The sequence below is a fragment of the Rhinopithecus bieti genome, unplaced genomic scaffold (genome assembly GCF_001698545.2).
Source record: "Rhinopithecus bieti isolate Rb0 unplaced genomic scaffold, ASM169854v2 scaffold_12478, whole genome shotgun sequence".
Taxonomy (NCBI): domain Eukaryota; kingdom Metazoa; phylum Chordata; class Mammalia; order Primates; family Cercopithecidae; genus Rhinopithecus; species Rhinopithecus bieti.
In genome coordinates, this window is record NW_016807367.1 from 917155 (window position 1) to 943751 (window position 26597).

Here is a 26597-nt window from a genome sequence, read left to right on the forward strand (position 1 = left end):
TGTTGTAAAATTAGCAATGGAAATAGCTTTCTTCTCTGGAGGTTAAAAATAATGTATTTACAAGGAAGTTATTTACATTGGCCATTTAGAGGCTTCCCCGGGAAGCCTTGGTTAAGAAAGCTGTGAAATCCACGGTCAATGTACCGCAGGAAGCACTTCCAGGACCCTGGCTTGTGTGGTGCTGTTCTGTGATTCCATGTAAAGAGGCCGTGCTGGTTGGCAGACTGGAAAATGGAGGTGTCTTGCTGCCTGATACTTCTCAGATTGTGAAAGAGAGACAGAAAAGTCAAGGCTTGCGTGTTCTGAAGTTTGTTGTGTCCAGCAAATTCATCCTCTAGATTTCAGGAATGCTTTGTTTTGAGCTCCACAATGAGAGAACTTTTTCTCAGGATGTAGTGTGAAAGGAAATTCCAGGCTAGGAAAGGTGCAGGTTGTCCTACAGACTCTGCAGGAGAGCTCACCATAGCTGGACCACTGCAGCCTGCAAGAACTCCTTGATGAGATTGGGCATGAAAATAGAGGAGCCCAGCAGGCAAAAAAGAAAAAAAAAAAAAGTGGGAGAAAATCCTTGCTGTTTTGTGAACGCAGACATATTTGTTTGAGCTTCTTATGATTTTTCCCCACCCTCTGCACATCCTCATTTTCTTGCATTCATTTCTCCCAAATCTCCCCCCACCGTTTATTTGACCTCAGGTATTGCCAGAATAATTTCAGGTATGTTTCTCCTCAAGTTTCTGCTCTTTCTCTTTCTATGCCATGCATTAAAATTATATGGTAGCTTCTTTCTTGAATAACCTCAATTTCAGTAGCAGCATCTTCAATAAAGTGATTAATAGAGTATTATGAATTTAAGAAATAACTCTTTATGCATCCAGGTTTTCTTGCAGTCCAGAGGTGTGTGCATCTCAGTGATCAAGTCTGCAAACAATAGAGGGATGGATGGTTGAGAAATTATCTAGGCATTTGAGGAGCCATAAACAGTTCTGTTTAAGAAATACTTTATTTAGGCTGGGCGTGGTGGCTCACGCCTGTAATCCCAGCACTTTGGGAGGCCAAGGCAGGCAGATCACGAGGTCAGGAGATCGAGACCATCCTGGCTAACACGGTGAAACCTCATCTCTACTAAAAATACAAAAAAAAAAAAAAAAATAGCCGGATGTGGTGGTCCTGTAGTCCCAGCTTCCTGTAGTCCCAGCTACTCAGGAGGCTGAGGCAGGAGAATGGTGTGGACCCAGGAGGTGGAGCTTGCAGTGAGCCGAGATCGTCCCACTGCACTCCAACCTGGGCGACAGAGTGAGACACTGTCTCAAAAAAAAAAAAAAAAGAAAGAAATACTTTGTTTATTCACTTGTTTGTTTTGAGTTTGTGTTTTGATAAGGTTAGGAAAGTTGCTTTAAATGTAAATATTAGCTGTTATATCTTTCAAGAATGTTCGGACATCTTTATCACTGCTTGGTAGGATTAGAGCCTGAGTTGACTGTTTCTTTAGCCTTTGGCACTCTTACCTCTTTGCACACTCACCTGTTTCAGCACGTTTGGAGGGGGAATATTCTTGCTCACTGAGGGTGTGGAGGGGGTTGGGAAATTAAGCTTTGCTTTTGGAACTTTGCCAGTAGATGTGCTAAATTCTTTAGGCATTTGGATCTCCTTTTGACCAACTGCAACAAAGAAGAGGCAGAATGGGAATGAAGAGATTAGAGTACAGGAATAATGAGTACTCACCTCTTGATGATTTATCTGAAGATAAAGAGTGAATACTATCCTTATCTAAGAGAATCCCTTGCTGATTTCTGATTCAAGAGGCTGGCAGGAAGGACTGGGAATGGAAAGGGGGTGAGCAGCTGCTCAGAGCTCTCTAGAAGTCGTCATTCAGAGGTTCTGTCTGCAGATTGTGCAGTGGAGCCTTGCAGAGAAGCACTGGGCCAGCTGAGAGATTGGGGTTCTTGGTTTCTGCATTAGCTCTATGTGGTCGTGTGCCTTTGATTCAGCCAGTAACCTTTACTTAATGTATTTTATAGTCTGAGTAAAATGACAAGATTGGATGTGTGGTTGTAACTTCTTGTGGTTCTCAAAACCTAGATTTTATGTATGTTGTTAGGTGACCCTGCTACATTAATTTGGGACCATTCTTGATTACCTTGAGCTACTCTGGTATGACACACATATGACCTAAAAGTATTTAAATTTGAATAATACATTTTCCCATTACTTCACTTAATGAGTATACTTCATTTAACAGTAAAGATTAAAGAAAAGATTCTTTGAGCAGATATTCAACAAATTCTTACTGCAGGGATTTTTAAACTTTTGACTTACTATTTATAGGATACTTCCTATGTGATTCTACTGAAGGATGAGATGTTTAATCTGAAATCAAGAAAGGTGGTTTGCCAAAGAAACATAAAATTAGCCCTATTGTTGAAATCGATGTTGACTGCTTGGTGTTTGGTAAAAAGCATCTCTCCAAGAAGCCACTGGAAAATGATGAGTTTAGGGTTGCCGCCAATTTCAAGAAAGATGAAAATGTTGAAATCAAGTGGGAAGAAGGAAATGTGGCAGATCACAAAGAACCAGACTGTTTTTAACAGAGAAAATTCAATTTAATCTGCTTTTTTCCCAGCAAATTCCATTTGATATTTTACATTTTCTTGATAACTTAATAAAGAATCTCAGGAAGGAGTTGCAGAATTTTAGCTTCGTGAAAGAGAATTTGTCATTTGTGACATTTCTTCTCTAAATAGCATGGGAAGATCAATGTATTAGTGTATAGTTCATGCATTACTTGTTCTAGTTATTTCTATTTCAAACAGAAACATCATGTTATATGGCAAAACTTGGCACAAGGAGGGATTTTGGCTCAATCTCGACACATACATTGAACTCTACTAGGGACCAGACATTGTGCTAGGCACAGTGTGGAATATATAGATAATAAAATACAATTCCTGCCTTCTAGGAGCACCACTTTAGAAGGAAGCCAACTGTAGACAGATAATTTAGAGTAATATAAAATCAATATAAACAAAATATGAGAATGTTGGCTCTACAATAAAAATATGTACCTAATTGGGTCACTTCTCACCCCTTGCAGTCCTGAGCTGAGCCTTCGTAATCCCCACCTGGATTCTAGCCTCCTAGCTGGCCTCCTGGTGCTCATCCTTGTAGCTAGAGTCTGTTTTCCACACAGCAGCCAGAGCAATGCTTTGACAACATAAGTCACGTCATAATACTCCCTTGCCACAAACCATCCAGTGGTCCCCAGTTTTGCCAAATTCAGAAGACGTTTCTGCAGTTCACAACATCCTGTGGATCTGCGTGACTCCATTCCTGCACCACAGTGCATGCACACATGCACACACACACATGCATACGCACTGTCATACACATGCTTACACACACTCACTCTTGGTATTCTCTGACCTCCTGTGTCACTGCTCTGACCTCGCTCACTGCACTCCACGCACACTGGCTTCAGTGCTGCTCCATGGACGTGCCAGCCATGTTCCCACAGCAGGGCCTTCACAGTGACTCTCCCTCTGCATGGTCAGTTTCTCACTTCCTCCAAGTCTTTGCTCAAATGTCACACTTCTGTGAAGCTCCACCTTGACCACCTGTTTAAAATTGCAGCTCTCTTCCCACCCATTACTCCCCATCCTCCATGTCCTGCCCTATGTGGTTTTCCATGGACTTATCACCCTCTGGCATGCTATGTTATTTACCCATTTATTAATTTTGTTTGACACTTGTCTTCCCCCACTGGAATGTAAGCTCCAAGAAGGCAAGATCTTAGTTTTGTTCATTCTGACTGAGAGTTCCAGGGAGAATTGTAAGGAAGAAACCTTTGAGCTGGGTGTTGAAGGGTAAGTAGAATTGGACAGTCAGCTTTTCTGGGGAAAGACATTTCAGATAGAAGGAATATTGTGAGAAAAGGTAGAAAAGTGGCAGGGTTCGTGAATGCCCCTAGAATGGCAAGGAGCCTGCCTAACTGGTGCATGGGAGTGCTATGGGAGTGGTACTGATGGATCGATAAATAGAAAATAATGAAAAGAGACTCTTAGTGGAGGGAGAGAACACATTCCTAATCACTGCCTATAATAACATGGCAAGCATGATGATAATTGGAGTTGAGGACCCTAAAATAGGTAGCATGTGTAACATGGGAGATACTGTCACAATCAGAAGTCAGAAATGTGAGTAGTGTTTGCTAATGAAGTCTGATTTTATACAGTACTTGACTGTTTTCAAAACATGATCACATGCTTATTATGATTTAAGCTTCATAACAACTGATGAAGTGAGTTAAGCAGGTATTATTTACATTTTTGATAAGCTTTAAAAAAAATGAATTGCATCTTACATTGGAGGAAGTGGATTCTCAAACCAGCTCAGTGACTCGCCTAGAGTCATGGAGTTAGAAAGTAGGGAAGCGCTTCCCACTGTCTGTATCTCATGGTGTGTGTCCCACTATGCCAGGCTGCCTCTCTCATTCTGTTACAGTGCTAAACATACTGTGCTGGTTTTTCACAAGGATATAGGCTTCTTTCCATTTCCCCCCATTCCCTGAAAATAGCAGTTTCTTCATCCAATTACCTCTTTACCATATCTATTTTTCTTTTTCCTTCTTTTCCATTTCAACTTATCTGGACTACTTGGGTACGTTTTTACCTTTGCCTGTTTAGCATTTTTTACTTTTTTCAGGCTTCTGCCAAGTCTGTCTGACATTCTGTTAAGGCTGTTGCCACCTTTCATTTGGTTCTTGGGTGGAAGGGAAGAGAAAGCATGTCATCAACTCCATTTGAATGTCTTGAGACTTACTTATTGTTCACTTTGGGAGTAAACTTGATCTTCTTAATTCTCCCCAGATGTTAGTAGGCAGGAAGAGGCGGAGGGAGAGCTCAGTGAAGGAGAACACTGGTATGGAAACTCTTCAGAGACTCCGTCAGAAGCATCCTTTGGGGAAGTCCAGGAGAACTATAAGTTGTCTCTGGAGGACCGGATCCAGGAGCAGTCCACGTCCCCCGACACCTCCTTGGGAAGCACCACTCCCAGCAGCCACACACTGGAGCTGGTGGCACTGGACGGTGAGGTCCTGCGAGACTCACTGCAGTGTCAAGATCACCTTTCCCCGGGAGTGTCTTCTTTGTGTGACGATGACCCAGGCTCCAACAAGCCCCTGAGCAGCAACTTGAGGCGGCTGCTGGAGGCTGGTTCCCTCAAACTCGATGCTGCAGCCACGGCCAATGGCAGAGTGGAGTCCCCCGTAAACGTTGGCTCGAACCTCTCCTTTTCCCCGCCTTCCCACCACGCCCAGCAGCTCAGTGTTCTGGCCAGGAAGTTGGCCGAGAAGCAGGAACAGAATGACCAATACACTCCAAGTAACCGTTTTATATGGAATCAAGGTAAGTGGTTGCCAAACTCAACCACCACCTGCAGCTTGTCTCCGGATTCAGCCATCCTAAAACTGAAAGCTGCAGCCAATGCCGTTCTGCAGGACAAATCTCTCACCAGGACTGAGGAGACCATGCGATTTGAGTCCTTTTCCTCCCCTTTTAGCTCCCAGTCTGCCAGTTCTACCTTGGCCGCTTTGTCCAAGAAGGTCAGTGAGAGAAGTTTGACTCCCGGTCAGGAGCACCCTCCACCGGCCAGCTCCTTCCTTTCCCTGGCTTCTATGACTTCCTCAGCGGCCCTTCTGAAGGAGGTGGCAGCAAGGGCTGCGGGCAGTCTTCTGGCTGAGAAGTCATCGCTGCTGCCTGAGGACCCTCTACCGCCCCCGCCTTCAGAGAAGAAACCAGAAAAAGTCACTCCTCCACCTCCACCACCACCTCCACCACCTCCACCACCACCAGCACAATCCCTGGAATTATTATTACTCCCAGTTCCTAAGGGAAGAGTTTCTAAACCCTCCAATTCAGGTATGGCATCTTCTCTTGTGAGTCCTCTAGACTATAAACCGCGGTGTCTTATTCATTGCCTTTTTCTGTTGGGTTCCCCATCTGATCTGAGGCAGGAATAGAAAGCAAGAGCACAACAAAAATACTTTAAGTAAGCAGCAGAGTAGTCTTTCATGTATGTATTACACAAAGACTTCACAAATAGCTTCACTTTTGAAAGGTAATGAATAATCTTAGAGACATGCAGCATTCCCTCCCTTTCATACAAATGATTTTTTTTTTCTTACTAAGTTCAGACTAGGTCCATACAAGATATATTTAATGGGAGAAGATCAAAGCATCTTTGTCATGGAGTGCATGGCATCACTGAACATAGGGGGAAAAAAACCCACTGCTTTTGAAATAGTGGACAAGGGAGAGCCCACACTCCTGCTGCCTCCATCACAAATGGACTTTTGTACAATCAGGAACTACTCTGTCCTAATTTATCACAGCATATACTTTTATGTTAGCATTTTATTACTTTTGTGGAATTTAAGCCCTTTTCACGTATCCCATTCTTCTAAAATTTCTTGTCCTATAAGAACTCTAAAAAAGATTGTCAATCAAACATAATCAACACATTTCCTGTGAATGCTTTATTTAATTCAAATCCAATCCAATTTTGAAGGAATATGCATGTGGAAAATTTGAATCCTAAGGTTTTTCTAGTGGAGGCAGTGTTTCCAAAGGAGAAATCGCTGTCATATAGGACCTTAGCATTCACAATTATTCATCTTTTTAGGGAGAAATTTAGCCACTTGAATTCTCACAGTGGAAACACCATTTCTTGTTCTGGTTTGCTTTAAAATTGTATGCATGATAAATACACGTTCCTGGGGATGCATGTTGGGGTTTCAGATGTCTCTTAAGGATATCCTGCCAGACTGGAGCAGGAAGTAGGCTATGTGCATCCTCATCGGTACAAACATTGCCATTGTGTGTGTCTAGCCAACTTTTGATTATTTTCAGCAACAGTGATGAAGAGGGTTTGGAATGGCAAATAATTGACTGAATGATCATAGTTAACATCAATTTGATGCATTTATGACAAATTTCCATTTAAATGGCCGAGTGAGCTGTATGCGCTAATTACAGTTGCTTCAAAACTTGAGTCAACGGCAGAAGACAATGAGGAAAATGGGTATCTGGGACTTTTATGACTCTCAGTGATCCAAACTGTTCACTCCAGAGTTTCTGAAATGTCAATAAAATCCTAGGATTGTTTATCGGTTCTAAGTTCCGTTTCTCCTCTCTTCTCGCCTGCCATCTGGTGAAATAAGGGGTAGGAAACAAGGAGAAGAGCAAAGGAGGCTGGGGTAATTTTACAATGGAAAAAATCACGCTTGACTTATAGAAATTTCATTTAGGGGTAGCAGTTTAAAGAGAGGTATGGCTATATATAAAAAAATTTTAGGCCAGGCACAGTGGCTCATGCCTGTAATCCCAGCACTTTGAGGGGCCAAGGCAGGTGGGTCACCTGAGGTCACGGGATCGAGACTAGCCTGACGAATATGATGAAACCCTGTCTCTACTAAAAATACAAAAATTAGCCGGGCATGGTGGTGTGCACCTGTAATCCCAGCTACTCGGGAGGCTGAGGCAGGAGAGTTGCTTGAATCTGGGAGGCAGAAGTTGCAGTGAGCTGAGATCCTGCCACTGCACTCCAGCGTGGATGAGACTCTATCTCAAAAAAATAAAAATTTAAAAATGAAAATAATAATTATGTATATATTCTGCATATCTAGTTATTGAATAAATGTGTGAATGGTGTTTCTAGTATACATTCAAATGGACATTTGTTACTTGGAAAAGCTTAAACAGAGTTAATAATAAACTTCAGTTGATTGAAGACTTGGAAAGAAATGACTGATAAAACCATGTTTCCTGAAATCCAAACTGTAGTAGCTTTGTCATATTAAAGTAGTCTCGGGTATAACCACCAATAGTTGTGAATATAATTTTTTTCACTCAAACAACTAGATACGTGTAAAGATGAGAAAGAGGTCATGAACTTCCAGTGAATGGTAGACTTTTTGTTTGTTTTGTTGTAGGAAATACACCTGAGGGAAAAATTATGTTCCTTTTTTGTTTAAATGCACTTAATCGATACCAGCAACTCAGTGGGGTTCTCAGAATAATTGAATATAGGAGATCTATAAGAAATCGTTTCTTACTTTGCTTTTTACTAAATTTATTATATTGCTGAAACACTTAATATTTTAATCAATGGATGTTCAGAATGTTCAAACTGAAAGAGGAGGGAAAGGAACTTCTCAGCTTTGGGTTATAGAACCCTGTGCTGATTGACTTGTACATAAGGCCTCCCCACACCAACTCCCCCATTTCAACATGCTTCTGTTCACAGTCTAAGACTTGAAGAAGCAGCTTCATTGGCAGAGTAATTTTATTTAAAAAATATTTCATTTTGTAAAACTCATGCATGAGGAAAGATCACTGCCAAGAAATTGAGGGTCCTTGAAATTGTTACATGAAAAATATTCCATATGTCCACGTGGACACATCCTGCGTTCAAGTTCTATTTGTTATTGCATGGATTGGAAACAGAAGAGGGGATGCCCTCACTCTTTTCAGTTAAAGTGAATGTCATCACTTCCCAGCAGCCTCGCTAGATTATGGGTTAATAAGGAGTTCATAGAGTATCTAATTTTGTTATTTGTCTTTGTATCATGGGTACACAATTTGGTGTTACTGGGGATCCCTGATTTTGGCATCTGAAGAGTGGAAGGAAAGGTGGGTCATCTCCATCTGTCCCCTCCACCCTCCCCAACCCCCTTTTCTTCTCTCTCCCTCCCTCCCCCACCTTCCACACATCATACTGTTGGTTTGGGGGCCACCTGGGGCTGGATTGGGATGTACCTTCAGTTTACCTAAGAAGCATTAAGGAAATGTGGTGAGAGCCATCATCCCTGTTTCGAAACATTTGTCATTATTATTCTTTCCTGTCCCTTAGAAGGAAATCTTAGTTTAATTCAAAATACATAGGTGCACTGGCCTCTCACAGCAGGGAAAAGAGTTTCTGTTGCCTAATGACTTAAGTAAACAAATAATAACCACCCCAAGAACAACAACAAAAGCCACAAAATAAACTACACACCATCCTGATTTCAGGCAGGGCTTTCATTTTAAAAGCGATTTCTCAAAATGTGCAAAAAAAGAAAAGGCATATAAAGTTGATTCTTAAGTTACAAAGAGATATGTTCTAGAAAAGCTGATTCCGCCTTGAGTAATTTAGACACCAGCATTTCTTTGACCTTCTTTAGGTCAAGGGAAGTCCAAACCGTGAACAAAAAAAAATTGTCTTTTAGGTTTGGCCTTATTCTTCTTTTTTGAACAGGATTCAGTGGTTGCCAGGTCATGGTGTATTTAATTCCTTAAAGAGTCCACCACTCGATAGCCTTTCCGCCCTGCAAGAGAGACGTGACACTTGAGGGGGAGGTTTCTTTCATGTGACCCTATGCCCCCAGCACATGCTACACAGCTCCTCTGAAAGGGGACACGATAGAGGGAAGATTATGTCCATTTGCTATAAAGATAAATGTCACACATTGACTGAATTCTCTTTGAAGCTACTGTTCTGTTGCAGCTAAGAATAAAATAAATGGTTTTTATTTTAAAGACAAAGTTTCTTGTAGAAGGCCAACAAGATTCCCAGGATGCCGTACTCCTGGTTAAAAGAAATAACAGGGAGGGTTTCAGAGAGAGGGTCTCCAAAACATCTTATTGTACTGAATAAAATGTAAATATTCTTAGAAGCAAACCTGGTCTCATACAGCTGAGAACTAAGAATATTTCCTGTGGGTCAATACATAGGGGGTTTCTGGCTGCTGTTTTCTTTAATATTTATGTGATGTTATTAAAATTATTGCAAAAGCATACAAAGTCCAGAGAAGGAGATCACCTCTCCTGATACTCCCATTAGGCCCATGGTTATTATAGTAAATCTCTTGTTTGTGACAGAGTTTCGCTCTATAGCCCAGGCTAGAGTGCGGTGGTGCAACCTCAGCTCACTGCAGCCTCCGCCTCCCAGATTCAAGCAATTCTTGTGCCTCAGCCTCCTGAAAAGCTGGGACTACAGGCATGCACCCCACACCCGACTAATTTTGTAATTTTAGTAGAGATGGGGTTTTGCCATGTTGGTCAGACTGGTCTCGAACTTCTGGCCTCAAGTGATCTACCCTCCTCAGGCCCCCAAAGTGCTGGGATTATAGGTGTGAACCACAGGGCCCGGCCATAAGTCTCAATCAGCCTTAATCTGAGAATGATCGCATACATGAACCTGTTTAGAAAGTTCACTTTTTAACAAAGATTTTTAGAACTGTCCGTCATTCATCTCAATTATATTTTTGTAGTGATTTAAACTTAGTATGGCTCTAGATATCAGACTTCTCTGAATATTTACTAGTTAAAATAGGCATCAATAAAGTCTGCATCCATAATAACAGATAAACCCAGGGACATCCATTGCTAATCTAGGTTGTTTTTGTTACCATGAAATAGCATTTGAGACACATGACAAAGCAATTCTGTTAAAAGATTTAAAATCCATATGTATTGTTAGGAAGGAAGATGTGCACATCCTACACAGATGTGCACTAGTAGTGTTAGTAGGTCCAGAATGAAGACCATGATAATGCACAGATTATGCAGACCCAAGGTCACCAGGCATCTTGAACTCTTAAGTTTATGGTAAGGTCTATATGCAGACACTATCCAATTGCAAGTTATGTTGACCTGCTGCAAATCACCACATAGGATTGAACAACAGGAAGTTTGATTTCAAAGCCTACAAAACAGTTACATTTGTTTTAAAAATACCTTTGTGTTAAAACAGTTAAGCTACTACAACCCTCCGTGGTTTAAAAAAAAATTTTTTTTTTTAGCCCAATGAAGTTTTGTTGTTGTTTTGGGGATTTATGCATAGGCAATAGAGTAGAGCAGCAAACCAGAAGTGAAGAGATTAGCTGTAATCTCAGTTTTGCCACTAACTAGTAGAGAGACTCACGGCATACCACCTCAGTTTAGTATCCTCATCTGTAAACAGAGCTGGATGATCAGCAAGATCCTTTCCTGTTTTAGAATTCCTTGCTTATGTTTACTGCTCAGTGTTTTAAAACTCTGTTTATTAACTCAAAACAAACTTTTTTTCCCCCAATTTTTGAGTTTAATGTTGCTTCTTAAAATTCACTATCAAGCCTCCCACAAGATCATCTCTGCTTTGGGTAGATCTTGTTCATTATAAATAGTTCAGCATATATCACTGTACTTTATTAATGATGTAGTCATACCATATGCATTTTTAATATAAGCTGCTCCCGGTTCATTTTTGGAAATAGCTGAGGTCTAAGTACATGAACATTTATCTGTTTATCCATCCATTCATTTAGAATGTGTATTGGGGCACTATGTGAAAGGCATACACACACTCTTGGCCTAACACAAGTTCCATTGGGACTTACTGGCAGCCTCCTGGATCTTTTCCTTTCATTTCTAGCCCTCATTTCACTTCTCTCTATTCCCTTAACCCAACCTTTTTCATTTAATCTCCTTATGGTCTAACACACACTTATTGAATTATATGTTGTACCTGGCATTGTTTGGGTGCTGGAGACACAAAGGTAAGGACCTCCAGGCCCTACTGCAGCCAATTCCTCCCTCCACTCTTTATTATCTTTTCCATGTCTTTTTTTTTCCCTGCTGGACTGGATTGTCCATCAGTATTTTGTCTAGGCTGAGCCAGACCCTACCTGAACCACACTAAGGACTTCTGCTTATGTGTTTCATATTGGCTCCAGTGACAAACTACCATGTTGGGCCAAGCTCTGAACAGTGTATTTATTATGTGATGTTAGTTGTTTAGATTTACATCTGCTCTGATGGTGAGTTTTCAGCTTTGCAGGGCATGTTTAGAATTTGTTTATTGTCACTACTCTTAATACAACAACTGCTACTACAAGTAGCTTCTGTTTACTATGTGACAGGTGTCTTATGCACATTCATTATTTCTTTTATTCCAATAATATTACTGCCTATGAAGAGAATAGTTATCTCCAGAGGAGCAGATTAGCAGCTATTCATCCCACTGGTTCTCTTAGCATTTGGTGGAATTTAGTGTTGTTCGCAGTGATAATAAGTAGCTAGTGATATACTTGGGAAAAGTTATTTATTAGGCAGTTGTAAACTAGGCAAAATTATGATCATTTCAATCCTATTGCCTCAAAAGTGTATGGTTCATTCTGAGGAAGTGGTCATATTTCCTTAGGTTCTAACTTTAAGTGAAATTTACAGCTGTCAGTTCCCTGAAAATAGTTTGGCATACGAAATAGAATACAACCTTACTTCCTCTCTTCTTTAAAGTACTTAACAACATCATAAACACTTGGAGAGCATCCTACTAAAATACGAAATTTCTTTCTTGAATAAATAAAAATGCAGATGTTATCAGGGGAGATTACTGGCCAAAGGTGAAAATCAATCATGGTACTTGGGTTTCTTTTATCATTTGGTTTCTGTCGTCTTCCTTTCCTGCTGTGATCAGTTAAAAATTTCAAAAATTATAGTAGTGTAGCTATTTGACCGCATTTCTTGCAGTTAGTTTCTCTTCATTGTGTGGGTTTTTAGTTTCTCTTCATTGTGTGTTAAATTTTTTCCTAGTCAGTTCAAGTGCACCCTAATTTGTTCCCAACTCGTGTATTTTGGTACTAATTAAAACTAAGGAAGCATAGCTAAATGGATTTATATGAAATAGTAATATGCAGGGTTAAATGTAATGTACTCTGTAATACATTTGAAATAAAGAATTGTTGATTAAGTAGAAGACTGTGGGTCTCAGAAAGAATAGGAAACGCATTGGTCACATTAGGCAAGGCAAGATGTGAGGGCAAGCCGGCGGAGTTCGTTTTTTCAGCTAATGCCCTTTTATTGCCTTGCTATGGTGTGCCATGAAATCTCAGGTCAGTGGAAGACATCTCACTTTTTCTCTCCTCTTCAAGACAGTTCTGTAAAATTAGGTAGTTTAGGAATTTGATAGTGGGACATACTTCTTGAAGATGGGGATCAATGACAGCCTGTTTGTTTATCTCTTTCCTATTATTTTGATGTTCTTACAACCCCAAATAGACATTGTTATGATTTTTTTCCCTGTAGTGTATGACAGTAATTTCACGTAGAGGCCTGATTCAGTCCTTTCTCTCCAGTCTGTTGTTCATCATGTAGTCTTCATGATCAAAATGTCAGGGTGGAGGAAATGACAAGGAAGGACAGAAGACGAGAGACATAATTACAAATAGGACTCCAGATCGGCAGAGGCAATTCACAAAAACAGGCAGCAGAAAAGCTACAGGGGGTTAATAAAATGCTTGTTTATATGTGTCTATAAGGTGTGCTCTTCCTAGAGTAAAAGGAAACCCTCATTTCCTCTTATTCCCCCAATTACAAAAGGAAATACATGTGGTGGAACACATCACAAGTAGAATTTCCAGACTTGATTCTTTTTCAAGTTGCATGGTTGAGCTAACCAATAGACCTTCATTAGTAAAACTGCATTTTTGGAATGCTCTAACTTTATTCCAGAACCTTCTGGTTCCATCCATATCCATTTGAAGTGTTCCTTTGTATGTAGAGACTCAGTTGACACAATAAATACATGATGAGATTATTTTAAAGTATACCCTTGGGAATATTTTCTTTTAAAATTAGAAGGGTAACGTGTACATTAAAAAATTCAAATAGTACAGAAGGATGTGAAATGAAAACACAAGTTTCCCTCCTGATTCCTTCCTTTTAATCCACAGTCCTTCAGTGTTAACTGCTTAGTGTTTTCCTGGGTATGCTTCCAGAAAGTTTTATGCAAATAAAAGATACCATTTTTTGTTTGTTCCATTTATTCATGCCATTCTTCCCATTCCCTCCCTTTATTTTTTCTCAAGTATTTTAAAGCAAATCTCAGACATCATGGTCAGCTTTCTTGTAAATACTTCCATGTATATATCTTCAACAGATAAGGGCTTAAAAAACTAGCCACAATTCCACTATCACATCTAACAGGAATAACAATTGCTAAATGATATTTTGGAACACCCCAGCTATAATCAGTATTTCTTCAATTATCTGAGAAATGTCCTTTTACAGTTGTTTTATTTAAACAGAATCCAAATAAGCTTCACACCTTGCATTTTTTTGTATATATCTCTTAAGTCTTTATTTTTCCATAACCTCTTCTCTTTTGAAAATGCCATTTACATGTTGAAGAAACTGGGTCATTTGTCCTGAGGAATTCACACGTTATAGATTTGGCTGATTTCATCCCGTTGGTGTGTTTAACACTTTTTTAAAAAATCAATTGTATTTCCAATAAAGGGCTAGTTATATAGAGGATTGTTTAATTTTTTATAAGGACATTTCACAGATGACATCAGAAGGCACACGGTATCTGCCCCATTTTTAGTAATGTTAAGATTAATTAGTGGTTTTAGGTGTTGTCAACTTGATCCATCCTTTATAAAGTTCCCTGCTAATATCTCACCTAATGGTTTTAGCTGTGACTGATTCCCACTTTTTTAGAAAACAAAAATAGAATCACCCTGGATATATGGTTTTGTATCTTGCTTTATCCACCAATGCTAATATTTTGGACATGTTTTTATATCATCGTCTGTAGATCTAGCTCATTTTAAAAAGTGCTTTCTATATTTTATTGTGGGCACATATGCCAAGTCATTTAACTGGTTTTGAAATATTTCTGATTCCTTATGATTAAGAAAGAAATGTCTAAGCCCTTGATTCTGCTTATTTTTACTTCCTCTTTCCTCAAATTGCAGAGGCTGGTGTGGCACTGAGCAATGTAAGTTGGTAGACTGGAAGTTTAGCAATAGTGTCACAACAGAGACCCTTCACTTTGAGAGCGACTTTAGCTTTATTTGGAGGAGGCAGCTGGTTTGTTTAATTTCTTGAAAGATTAGAGCATTTGTGGTGGCCCCATTGCAGCTCTTCCGAAAGTGGTCAGCAAAGCCCAGTCACCGTGCAGAGGAAGGCAGCACATATTGTTAGTAGCTACCAAAGGGACAGAAATAAAAGGGTCAAAACCCCTGACCTTCAGACCCCCTGATGGGTACACTGGCAGCAGCATCTGCTCAAGCCACAACTAAACAAGTCAGCAGTAGGGATCCAAAAATTTGTCTCCACTGGAGTTCAGAGAGTGAGGTTTATGATAGCTGTTTGGTTTTCAGTGTGGAGCAGTGCATTATTCTCTGTCCCATGTGATTTGTTTTTATTTCTCACTGTTTTCCAAGTTCAGGAATTCAGACATGGACTTGAGTCTGACAGTTTCCTTCAGGAAACAAAGCCCCTGCATTCAGGCTTCTCTGACTGTGCATGGTGCCCCTGGGCCCTGAGTTAGGACAGGCCGGGTGAAGCCCCTTTGCAGATGTCTTCCTTTGTGCTGGATGGCCTTTGGAAGTCAGACTTTCACAAGGCAGGATGATCAGATTTCGGAAAAATGGAGCCCAGATGAAAGTAACTAGATGAATATGGGTTTCTACCTGAAGAAAAGCAGTCCTAAAACTTTCTTATGGATGAAATCTCGGAATTGTCGAGAAAAAACCCCAAATCATTTTAGTGCTTTTATATGGCAGTGTATGTGAATTAATGCCAGATGCAATGTACCTTTTTGTTTTCCTTAATGTTCCTTTCTTTCTCCTTCCAAGCCTCAGAAGAGGAAAGTGGAAAGCCTTTCCAGTGTCCAATATGTGGTTTGGTTATTAAAAGGAAGAGTTACTGGAAGCGGCACATGGTGATTCACACAGGTTTAAAAAGTCATCAGTGTCCGCTCTGTCCATTCCGGTGTGCTCGCAAGGACAATCTCAAATCCCACATGAAGGTAAGCCACCTACAGACAGCACCTCCTGGTGAGGCAGGCACAGCCAGGGCTCCTGTACATGGTCTGGTGCAGGGGGACCTCCCTCTTGGCTGAGGGAGGGCACCTCACTGATGGAGCATGTGGATGACAGTACTCCGTGTAGCAAGGTAGAATTCAACAGAAAGGTGTTAATGTCCACTTTGCAGCCAAGAACTTAAAGGCAGAGAGAACCTTCAATATCCAAATAATGTATTTACTGAAGGGTGGTCATCTCCTATAGGGGAGCAGCAGCCTGCCTGGCCTGTGTGCTGACACATTTCTTGGGGCACTCAGAGGCAGGGTTGGGGAACAGCAAGAAGCAGGGAAAGCCAAGTTCAGGAAGAGCTGCTGGACTGAGCACCAAAGAGAGGGCTCTTGAACCTGCTCCCCTTCCTGGAGAGAGAGCCCTTGTCTGTTACTGCCTTACCCTCCAACTTGCAAACTCAGAGGAACACGCAGAGACACTGTGTAGGAGGCATGAAGACATTGAAGGCACCTGGCCTTTAACTTTAGCCCTGTGGGAGGCTTGGGGGCCCTTTCTAGCAAGACTGTCGTTCTCCTTGAGGCTGTCATTGTTTGAGCTATCATAATTCCCAGGATTACATTTACCAAACATCCAAGGACATAATTTTCTATGTCCTATTAAAAACAACTGGGGAGCTCAAACCTACACTAAACATGTACAGAAGAGTTGACTAGAATCCATGAGTCCCTCTTATGTGAGATGGGGAAAACTTAGTTAGATGGCAATCTTTTTAGCTGACCCCATTAATGAGAAGGGTTTTGTCTCAAAATCAAGGAGGAAACTCATGGGATCAAAAGAGCATGGGCTTTTGAATTTGATAGACCTGAATTGAAATCTTATTATGCAACTTACTAGCTAAGTGGTCTTGAGCAAGTTAACCTTTAGACTCTGAATTTTCTCATCTGTTAAATGGGAATGATAATGTTTGTCTGGAAGACTTATCATTAGTATTTAAAGAGAGAATATTAGCCACATGTCTGACACAGGAATTTTCAATGGAAGTTATTTAATTCTAATAACTATCATTGAGCGTCTTAATAGCAATCATATCTTCACTGATATTTTTGATATGATTTGACTGTTGACATTATTTGTAAAGTGTTTGCTTTCCTACCATAAGAAGCATAATGTACGGACATAATTAAGATATTTGTTTATTTGGAAATCTTGCGATCTAATCCTTCTAAATAGATCCGTAATCACTCTTCAGAATTATAGCTCTAAAAACGTGTGACCAGATAGAACCTCTACTGACTTTAGGAAATAGCTTGGAAGATTAAAAAAATTTAAATCCATGATGTAATTTGTTTTCTATCATTTGCCTTTGTCTCCTGGGAGTAGCATGCCCTTCATCTTCAGAATCCATTTAACCAGGAGTTCTGGTTGGCTGAATTTTACTCAGCCGACTTAGTTTTTACTTTAACCCTCCTCATCCTCTGTCACGTCTTCCCAAAGTAAAAACTTGTATTTTAAACCTGTAAGTTGAATTTCATTAGTAGGATGAGACTTCAAAAGAAATGCCTTTAAAATGAAAATTTGTTTTAGTTACTATTTCCTAAGCTGTGTTTAGAAATCAGGTCTGGCAAATTTAAAGCTTCAGCGGGCAGAAAACTTGCATCTAGCCTGACACCTTGTAAGCTTGGTTTCAGCTCGGGGTCACTTAAAACAACCTATTTATAAACCCATGGAAAAAAAGCAGGGTTTTCAATAGCAGGAACTACTGACCCTGAAACTACAGGGAGATAAGTTGGGTGCCTTGATGACACAGACGGCCGGCCATGGCAGTGTCACAGATGAGAGCTGCAAGGGCTTTGCGGGTCGTGGGGTCTTAGAATGCTTTCAGAACAAATCAATAACCAGTACGATAAAGCCGTTGTGTGAAATTACTACTTTATTCAAACTCATGGTGTCCTAACCTGTTGAGCTATGACTTGAGCTTTTGATACGGGAAGTGTGAGAAAAGCTCATGCAAGTTTAATTTTATCAAATGGTATATTCTTTCTTGTCCCTGCTTTCCACCTCACTTACTGGCTGTTCTTTTTTTAATCAAAGCATTCATGATTTTATTTGGTTAAACATACTTTTATTTTGCTACATTTTGCAAATCTAGTCTACCTGGAAATATAATGGTTGTAGTCTTATGGGTAGATATCCTCTGCTACATCCACCAGAGACTACAAATGTGGATGGACAGACTTTTTTTTTTTTTTTTTTTTGAGACGGAGTCTAGCTCTGTCACCCAGGCTGGAGTGCAATCGCGCCATCCCGGCTCATTACAACCTCCATCTCCCGGCTCGAAGCGATTCTCCTGCCTCAGCCTCCTGAGTAGCTGGGACTACAGGCGTGTGCCATCACGCCTAGCTAATTTTTGTATTTTTATTTTTATTTTTTTGTGTGTGTGTGAGACGCAGTCTTGCTTTGCCGCCCAGGCTGGAGTGCAGTGGCCAAGATCTCAGCTCACTGCAAGCTCCGCCTCCCGGGTTTACGCCATTCTCCTGCCTCAGCCTCCCGAGTAGCTGGGACTACAGGCGCCCGCTACCTCGCCCGGCTAGTTTTTTTTTTTTTTTTTTGTATTCTTTTAGTAGAGACGAGGTTTCACCGTGTTAGCCAGGATGGTCTCGATCTCCTGACCTCGTGATCCGCCCGTCTCGGCCTCCCAAAGTGCTGGGATTACAGGCTTGAGCCACCGCGCCCGGCAATTTTTGTATTTTTAGTGGAGATGAGGTTTCACCATGTTAGCCACCCTGGTCTTGAACTCCTGACCTCAGGCAATTCACCAGTCTCAGCCTCCCGCAGTACTGGAATTATAGGCATGAGCCACTGTGCCCGGCTGTGGACAGATTTTCTAAATGAATTCTGCCTAAGAAGTGGGGTCAGTATAGCCAGAGATTAAGATCTCAAACTGTATGGTCAGAGAAACCCTAGTTAGAATCTCAGCTCCACCTTAGGGGCTGTGAGACTTGGAAGGAATCATTTAACCTCTCCAAACCTCTGTTTCCACTAATGGAGATAATAATCCTATAGTCTGTCTCATGAGGTTGTTATAAGAGTTAAATGAGATAATGCACATAAAGCACTTAATACAGTGCCTAGCCTGGAGAAACAACATTCAGTAAATGTAGCTAATACAGTAATCATCAGAAAACCATCTGAATATACATTAATGTTTATTTGCATTTAAAAATAATCAATGAAATGGTATAAAAAATTACTCTAAAATAAATTTTATTCCCTTTCCCTTTTTTGTGATCTGTCTTTAGTGCTGAGAACTTAGAAAAACTGATAAACAAAGGAATATAAAATTGATCCTTAATCCCATCACCCAGAATGATAAATAACCATTATCACTTTGATGTATATTCTTCTATATTGGTATATCGATTTTTTAAAGAAAAATGGGATTCTACTTTCTTTGTTCAACAAATATAGTACTTACAGTATTTGTATTATAGTACTTACTCTATCCTATTATGTCCTAGGCACTGTACGTTCTTTTAGCCCACCTTTCCTTCATAATATATTGTGCAAATATTTTTATGACCTGCTGTGGAAGGAGCTTATAAAGGCCTCCAGCTTCCTCAGGGTTATCTCAGATTTCCATTAAGTCCTTTAAAATTTTCCTGGATAAGTGAACATACAGGAATTCAACATGAATTCATAAACTAAAATTGAACAGAAAAGGTGAGGAGGACTGCTAAGACAGAGAACACTGGTGAAGTATTGACAGGAAACTGATCAAGAGTCAGGGTACTCAGTTCTAGTAGTCTCAGGTCTGCCGTTTAAGGAGCTGTAACTTCTCGTGAAGGCCCTCACCTGTTCCCCCAGTGGGGGATAAAGTAGAGGTTTCCCAAAATTTCCCCAAGCTCTGAAATACCACAACCTAAGCATCCAACTGCTACCAAGAAATGGCCCTAATGATGTAACAGCACCTGATATGGGTTGTTTATGTGAAATGACCAGGGGGTAGGTAAGCCCCTAAACATGGCCTAGAAAGAATGATGTGCTTTAGAGAAGCATCTCTTCATTTTAGTAGACTAAAAGGGTCTTTAAAGCAAATGTCAAGCTAAAGAGAATAAAAATTATGACAGAAAAGTGCTCGAATGTCAGGAGAGAAGGGGGAAAAACTGCAGTCAGAGGATAGAGCTAATACTTCTCTCAAAGGCCAAATGTGATATATAGTCCCTTTGGGAAGGTGTAGCTTAAAAAAAAAACTGTTAAGTGCAAAAGTCAACCAAATACCCACTGTTTTTCCTTTAAAGCTTCACTAATTTGTCCGTAACTAAATATAACGAGGCCAGGATCTCGTGGAAAAGAAGTCACATAAAATACATGCACACAGACTGTTTTTAATCCAGGGCTCCCTTTTGATTTTAGAACTTGGGCTTGCGCTCTGTCTGTCTTTTTCCTCCTTCCAGAAGCTGCTTCCGGAGCTTCTAGTCTTGGATTAGCTCCTCTCCTCTCCTGGGTCAGTAGATGTAAGGACACTTCTGAAATGGATCTGCCCCACTGCACTGCTCTCAGGGACGATGGAAGCTCTCTGCCTCGTGACCTTTACCACCTGGTTCTGGGGCATGCTTTTGGCAGTACTGGTCAGGGTCCTGTGGGACTGTTGGTTGGAGGAGATGGTGGGGATTCTGTGAGAAAGCAAATGAAATGATCAGCTCCCAGTGAAATCCCTTTGTTGTGAAAGAACAGAAAGGGGTGATGTTAACAGCTGGTGACAATCGGTGTGTTTCGCCACCCCTAGCACTCCACCCCAGCAGAGGAAAAGCCTTTTCATGATCAGGACTTTGCCTAACTGGGTTTAAGTGTATATGGCTATTTCTGTTGAGAAACTCATGCTTTGGGGGACCCAGAATCTCTTCTGTTGTTTTTTTCAAAAAGCCACAGTGGGGTGCTGTAGCGACAGGATCTCACCATTAACTTTTAATTTCTTTGCTTTTGTTGGTCACTTAACATTATTTAAAAGTATGTTTTGGCTGGTGAATAATGCTTTTGGATTGCATTCAGAATGCATAAACAGCTGTTGTAAAACTTGCTCTCTTGGAAAGGAAACCTACCCAGAGGGGCCAGGTGGCTCAACGGATTAACCCATGAGCCTTTAACCTTGGTGAGACCTGGGTTCGAGTCCTGCTTAGGTCACCCCTAAAAGAGGAGGTGTCAGTTTTGTTTTGCTTTTGGATTCCAATCACTTACTTGTTTGTTCAGATCACACAGCTCCCCAAATCATTTGGCCCACATCTACACAATTGGCAGTTTCTACTTAAGGGAGGGCCAGTCCTGAAATAGCAGAGTGTAGCAGGTCAGCACTAAAGTGCATTGGCAGAGATGAATGGGGAAGTTACAAGCTTATGAGCACCTGCCAGCTCAAAGCCTGGCTCAGGCCAATGCAATGATTTCCTCACTTTTTTAAGCACTAAATTTGGTAGTGACAGGAAGAAAAAAGTTTCTCCCAATTTTTACAGGTATCGTGTGCATGCAAGACTGGAACTGGATTTAAAAGTCTGCATCCTTTCATTGCAGACGTCAGAATCTGGAGCATGATATTATAGCCACGTTTAGAAAAATTGGTTTCCTCTTGCTCAGAATACTTGGTGAGGGTCAGACCTTGGTTTTTCTCCTACTTTGCTTTTTTTTTTTTTGTATGTAATTTCGCTCAATCCATTTATTCTGGGGCCTCAATTTCTCTGTCTTTGAAACGGGAATACCCTGGAGACATTATTTTCTACATTCTTAATTATCTAAGAGCAGCATTTTGAAAATTGAAATTATGTTTGCAAAACATAGCTAATTCTCTGGGTAACAAAAAATTGGATACATACAAAGTGTCATTATCGTGAGAGGAATTACTTGACAGGTTACCTCTTTTGACCCATAACTAGTAATTATGTAAGTTTGGATTGTGCTGGGTTCATAATACTTTCTCCAAAGACATCAACTGAGATCAGATGACTAGAATATTGGGATGCTACCCAAAATAGCATCCATTGGCCGGCTGCATCCTCAGTTGTGAGTGTGGCCCTAATAATGGACTCTTAACCTATGGGGACCCACTTTATGTTTAGGGATTGGCCTCATTACCTGGAGCCCCGTAATGAAACGCTCTGCGGTACAAAGGCCAGCCCTTTGCCCGGTGAGGAAATGATTGATGAATAGTTTGGATCTACAGCAAGGCATTTTCCATAAATGCACGGTGGCTAGCTCATTCTTCTTGCTTCTCCGTCAGGTTCATCAGCACCAGGATCGGGGAGAGACCTTTCAGTGCCAGCTGTGCCCTTTTACTTCCTCACGCCACTTCAGCCTGAAACTCCACATGCGTTGCCATCAGCACTTCCTGAGGACAGAAGCCAAGGTGAAGGAGGAGATCCCAGACCCAGATGTCAAGGGATCTCCCCACCTCAGTGACAGTGCCTGCCTGGGGCAGCAAAGGGAAGGAGGAGGGACAGAGCTAGTGGGGACCATGATGACGTCTAACACTCCAGAGAGGACTAGCCAGGGAGGGGCTGGCGTCTCGCCTTTGCTGGTGAAGGAGGAACCCAAGGAAGATAACGGCCTGCCCACCTCCTTTACTTTGAATGCTGCCGACAGGCCCGCCAACCACACAAAGCTGAAAGACCCCTCCGAGTATGTGGCCAACAGTGCCTCAGCATTGTTCAGCCAGGACATCTCTGTTAAGATGGCGTCTGATTTTCTCATGAAGCTGTCAGGTACTTGAATAGGGTTGTATTCTCTCTCTCTCTCTCTCTCTCTCTTTCTCTCTCTCTCTCTCTCTCTTTCTCTCCTCTCTCTCTCTCTGTCTACCAGTATTTTCATTTGTAAAATAAGCTGGTAGAACTAGATGATTTCAAGGTCCCTTTAAATTTGGATAGTCTGCACTTCCATACATTTTCTCCTTGACTTTGTGTGTGTGTAATCCTTTGGAAGTAGTATTGCTTTGGCTTGGGTCTCAAAACAGTAGGGATTGTTGATTTCCTTCTGTTTTTTTTTTCCCCTTGATGAGTTCTTACTGTAGGTGGGAAAGGTCACAAGGTAAGCCAGGCTTGTGTCAGTTGCTTGTGTGACCTTGGGCCCTGTTTAACATGTCTCATCTGCACTGGACTTGTATGGAATACCTCATTTTGGCATTATTCAAGTTCTTTACTGTCTTAATTTATAAGATTTTTAAAGGACATATATACAAAGACTACTTTTAGGAATTATAGACTTCTAAAATTTGAGCAAATGATAACTGTCTTTAAGAAGTTTTTCAGGTTTTTTTAAACGAGAATTTTTTTATTATGGCAAAGTATATTTAACATAAAATTTACCATTTTAACCATTTTAGGTGCGCAGTTCAGTGACATTAAGTATGTTCACATTGTTGTGCAAACCATTACCACCATCCATCTCCAGAACTTTTTCATTCTCTCCCACTGAAGCTCATTAAACAACTCTCAGTTCACCTCTTCCCCCACAGGCCCTGGAGACCACAACTTTATGTCTTTGAATTTGACTACTCTAGGGACCTCATGTAAAGTGGAATTTAAAAACACATATTTTAAAAAATTTCTTTTTTTAAAAAAACTGTCCTGATCCATTTGGGAAAAAAAGATGGAGTATAAATTATGAAGACGTATTCTTATTAGTTGTCATTACTTTCTGTCACCATCAAATTGTACATGATGTTTCTTTATCATTTTTTCCCCAACATATTTGATTTAAGTTGTGGTGTTGAACAGGGACATCAAGGTCTTAGGTCACTCTGTTTTTCCTGTCATTCTCTTTTGGAATGAGAAGGTATGTTGCAGGATTGTGTGGCTACTCATTACGCTTTTAAAAGTATGATTTTTAAGTTTTAAAGGAGATGTAGGGGGTGGGGAAAGGTCGGTGGAGAATTGGTTCTGCATTTCAGTGAAGATGGCAGTCCCCACCATGATTTCCAAATGTCATGTCAGCTCTTTGGAGATTGACAATACCCTTTTAAATGGAGAATAATTGGTCACCGCCTTCCTTTAAATGGACTGTAAGTTGCATTTCACTAAATGTCATTGCCAGGTGAATTAGAGGTTCAGCTCCACTCTGAAGTCCCTTTGCTCAGGCACACTTCAGTCGGGTCCTTTGGAATGTCCCCCTCACCCCAGATCTTTGCTTCTCAGGAGTGGGAGACACTAGTTGGAAGAAATGAGGAAAGGTAGGGGATGGAAAATGAGATGTCCCGGAAATGAACCAAGTAGGCAAAGAGCAGAGAATATAACAGTGAAGCACACCAGCTGGCAATGAGCATGAGGGGGCCCTGTGCTGGAATTGGCCAAGTTTCTGACTGTGGCTCTAAAGAACACTGGCTTCTCTGCTCCTCATCACCCCTCTCCCCCGACTTCTCCCTCTTCTATTCCAATTGAGGGGAAAACGTGATTTTTAGAGACTTTGAGTTTTATATTTAAAAATTTTTGAGCACGTGGGAAAATGCATGTTTTCATACATTCCTGTTTGCTCTTCTGATCCTTTAGGATTTCACCTCCAGGGGAACTCTAGTTTTTCCTTGATTGTCCTCCCTGCCACCGTGATAGCAAAGGGGGCTCCTTTTATGGGCCCTTATAGTGCAATACCCAGGGAAGGAATGCAAATGACACATTCACATCACATAGCTTAAAAAGTGGGACATTTCCTTACCTAACAGACAGGGGCAATCTGAGTGGGGGTGAATTACTCCGAGTATGGTGTTACTCCCTTTACTCCATGACTCCAGGGATGTTTTAAAATCTAGAGGAAGGTAAGCGGGAACAGGGAAGGTTTGGTCTTTGGGTACAACACTTGTGTATGATGCATGGCTCCTGCTGGGCTCAGCTCTGAGTGCCCACATTATGCTGTAATTAGCTCCAGACCCAATCTCAGGGAGCATAAGATAAGGCTGCTTGGAGCCAGCACTGCAAGCAGCAGAGACACAAGGGGAGAAGCCAATTGATAGGTTGGGGGGAAGAATTGCTCATCAAAGCCTTATATTGTGATCTGTGTTTTCAGTTAGCTATTGATGGGGAGTTACTTATGGTTTGGCAGTCAGAATGTTTACTGACTGATCAATTGGCATAAGAAAACAGATAACAAATGCACACACTATTTATGCAAAAGACCCATGCGGCTATTTTATGGTGGCTTACTGGAGGTCCTGAAACCTGACTTGTATGCACTGTTACCTAGCAACCTGTTATAAAGTCACCGGGGAGTGAGATGCATCCTTAATTTTTTTGTGTGTGCATATTTGGATGTAAATGTAAACTTGGTGACAATGCAGCTCAGGAGAGGAGAAGGTATGTTAAAAGGAAAAGAATACATTTTCTGGAGAGATTTTTTTTTTTTTTTTTAATTTTACTTACCCTCTGGTTGGTCTGGCCATGCATTTGATAGCGCTCTCACTGTGGTGCCCTACCTGGCTGCGTCTGTGGATATGATTTAGGGACAAAAAGGCCAAATCCCAGGGAGCTGCGGCTGAGTTTCTAGCTCTTCCCGTCATCAAATGTAGTGAAGTAGTGGCTAGTTTCGGGCCTTGTCCCTTGGCGTTATAACGGCGCCATTGTTCTTGCACTGAATTTTTTCGCTGGGCTCTGTCCGTGCACCTGCTGGTACTGTAGGGTGCAGCTGTTTGTGGGCACTGAGTCTGTGAATCTTTGTGCCAGCCAGATCACTGTCTGCAAAACTGGAGCACAGTGACAAATTCAAGCGTGTAGACACCTACTTGTTTCCAAAAGAGAGAAAACACTTGATGCTTTCTTGCCTGGTTATTAAGGGGAGTCTTTCTTGCTCCTTCAACTAAAACTAAGCATAAAGATGATTGAATGGAACCCAGTGGGATTCAAAGTCAGTGGATAGAATACTGTTTTAAATGGGCTCTCAATGCCCCCCACCCCCACGCCTGTTAGAGGTTTCTTAACGTGTATGATTGTGAAATAAAATCCCTTCTCCAGACTATCAGCTGTTCTTCCGACTGAGCCCCCACTTAACATTGCTTGGTCCTTCAAGAATAATGCTTCAAAACTGAGGCTTCCAGGCCCAGCATCGCAGTTGATTCAGGGAAGAGTATGGGCAGCTTTCTGGGCTGACAGAAAAATGAATTTTGTAGATTTTACCCACAGCTTAGAATGAGGCAGGCCTGAGAGGGCTCCAGGCCTGTATGTTCGAGCAGCTCTTTCCTGGAAGCCAGAAGGCATATGCAAATCATTGCATGTCAGGGCAGGTGAGCCAGTGGTCACGTGGCTAGGGTGTTCAGGGAATAGGTGCTCACCCGACTGTGGAGAGCTAAGTTCCTGCTGATTCTGTGCCTTGTCACCTATAGCCAGCAGCAGTTCTTAACCTCGGCTGCACATTAGCCTTGGCTGGGGAGTTTTTCACAAAATGCCAGGGCCCAGAAATTATGATTCACTGGGATAGGCCCTAGACATTGGTATTTTCTTTAATATCTTCAAATGATTTTAATGTGCAGAATGATTTTAGTGTGCAGCCAGGGCTGAGGACCACTGATGTGGAATATAAACTTGGTACCTGGTACAGTATTTTTTTGGTACAGCTATGGTTTTCAGCAGTGCAGTTTTGTTCTCGTGGTCTCCACCCTAAACCATGAAATGGGGCATGGTGGTACGAGATAGGCCTGTGGCTCTCACTGTTGGTCAAGGTTGACATGAAGGAGAGGACTGGGTGAGTCGTGTTCATGGAGCCCCAGGTGTTTCCTTGTGGGGCCTCCTGACAGGGGAGTTTC

At 41.3% G+C, this 26597-nt stretch overlaps 1 protein-coding gene across 3 annotated transcripts in view; it reads left to right on the top strand.

The window, feature by feature from the left end:
* ZNF827 (zinc finger protein 827) overlaps window positions 1-26597 on the top strand; it is a 158271-nt gene that overhangs the window by 12512 nt on the left and 119162 nt on the right. For all 3 annotated transcript variants that reach the window (XM_017881503.1, XM_017881505.1, XM_017881504.1), the window contains 3 exons: window positions 4863-5912; window positions 15656-15828; window positions 22098-22578. In XM_017881503.1, the coding sequence (XP_017736992.1) occupies window positions 5522-5912; window positions 15656-15828; window positions 22098-22578 (1045 nt within the window). In that variant the 5' untranslated portion in view covers window positions 4863-5521. Of the gene's footprint in view, window positions 1-4862; window positions 5913-15655; window positions 15829-22097; window positions 22579-26597 lie in introns of those variants that run through there.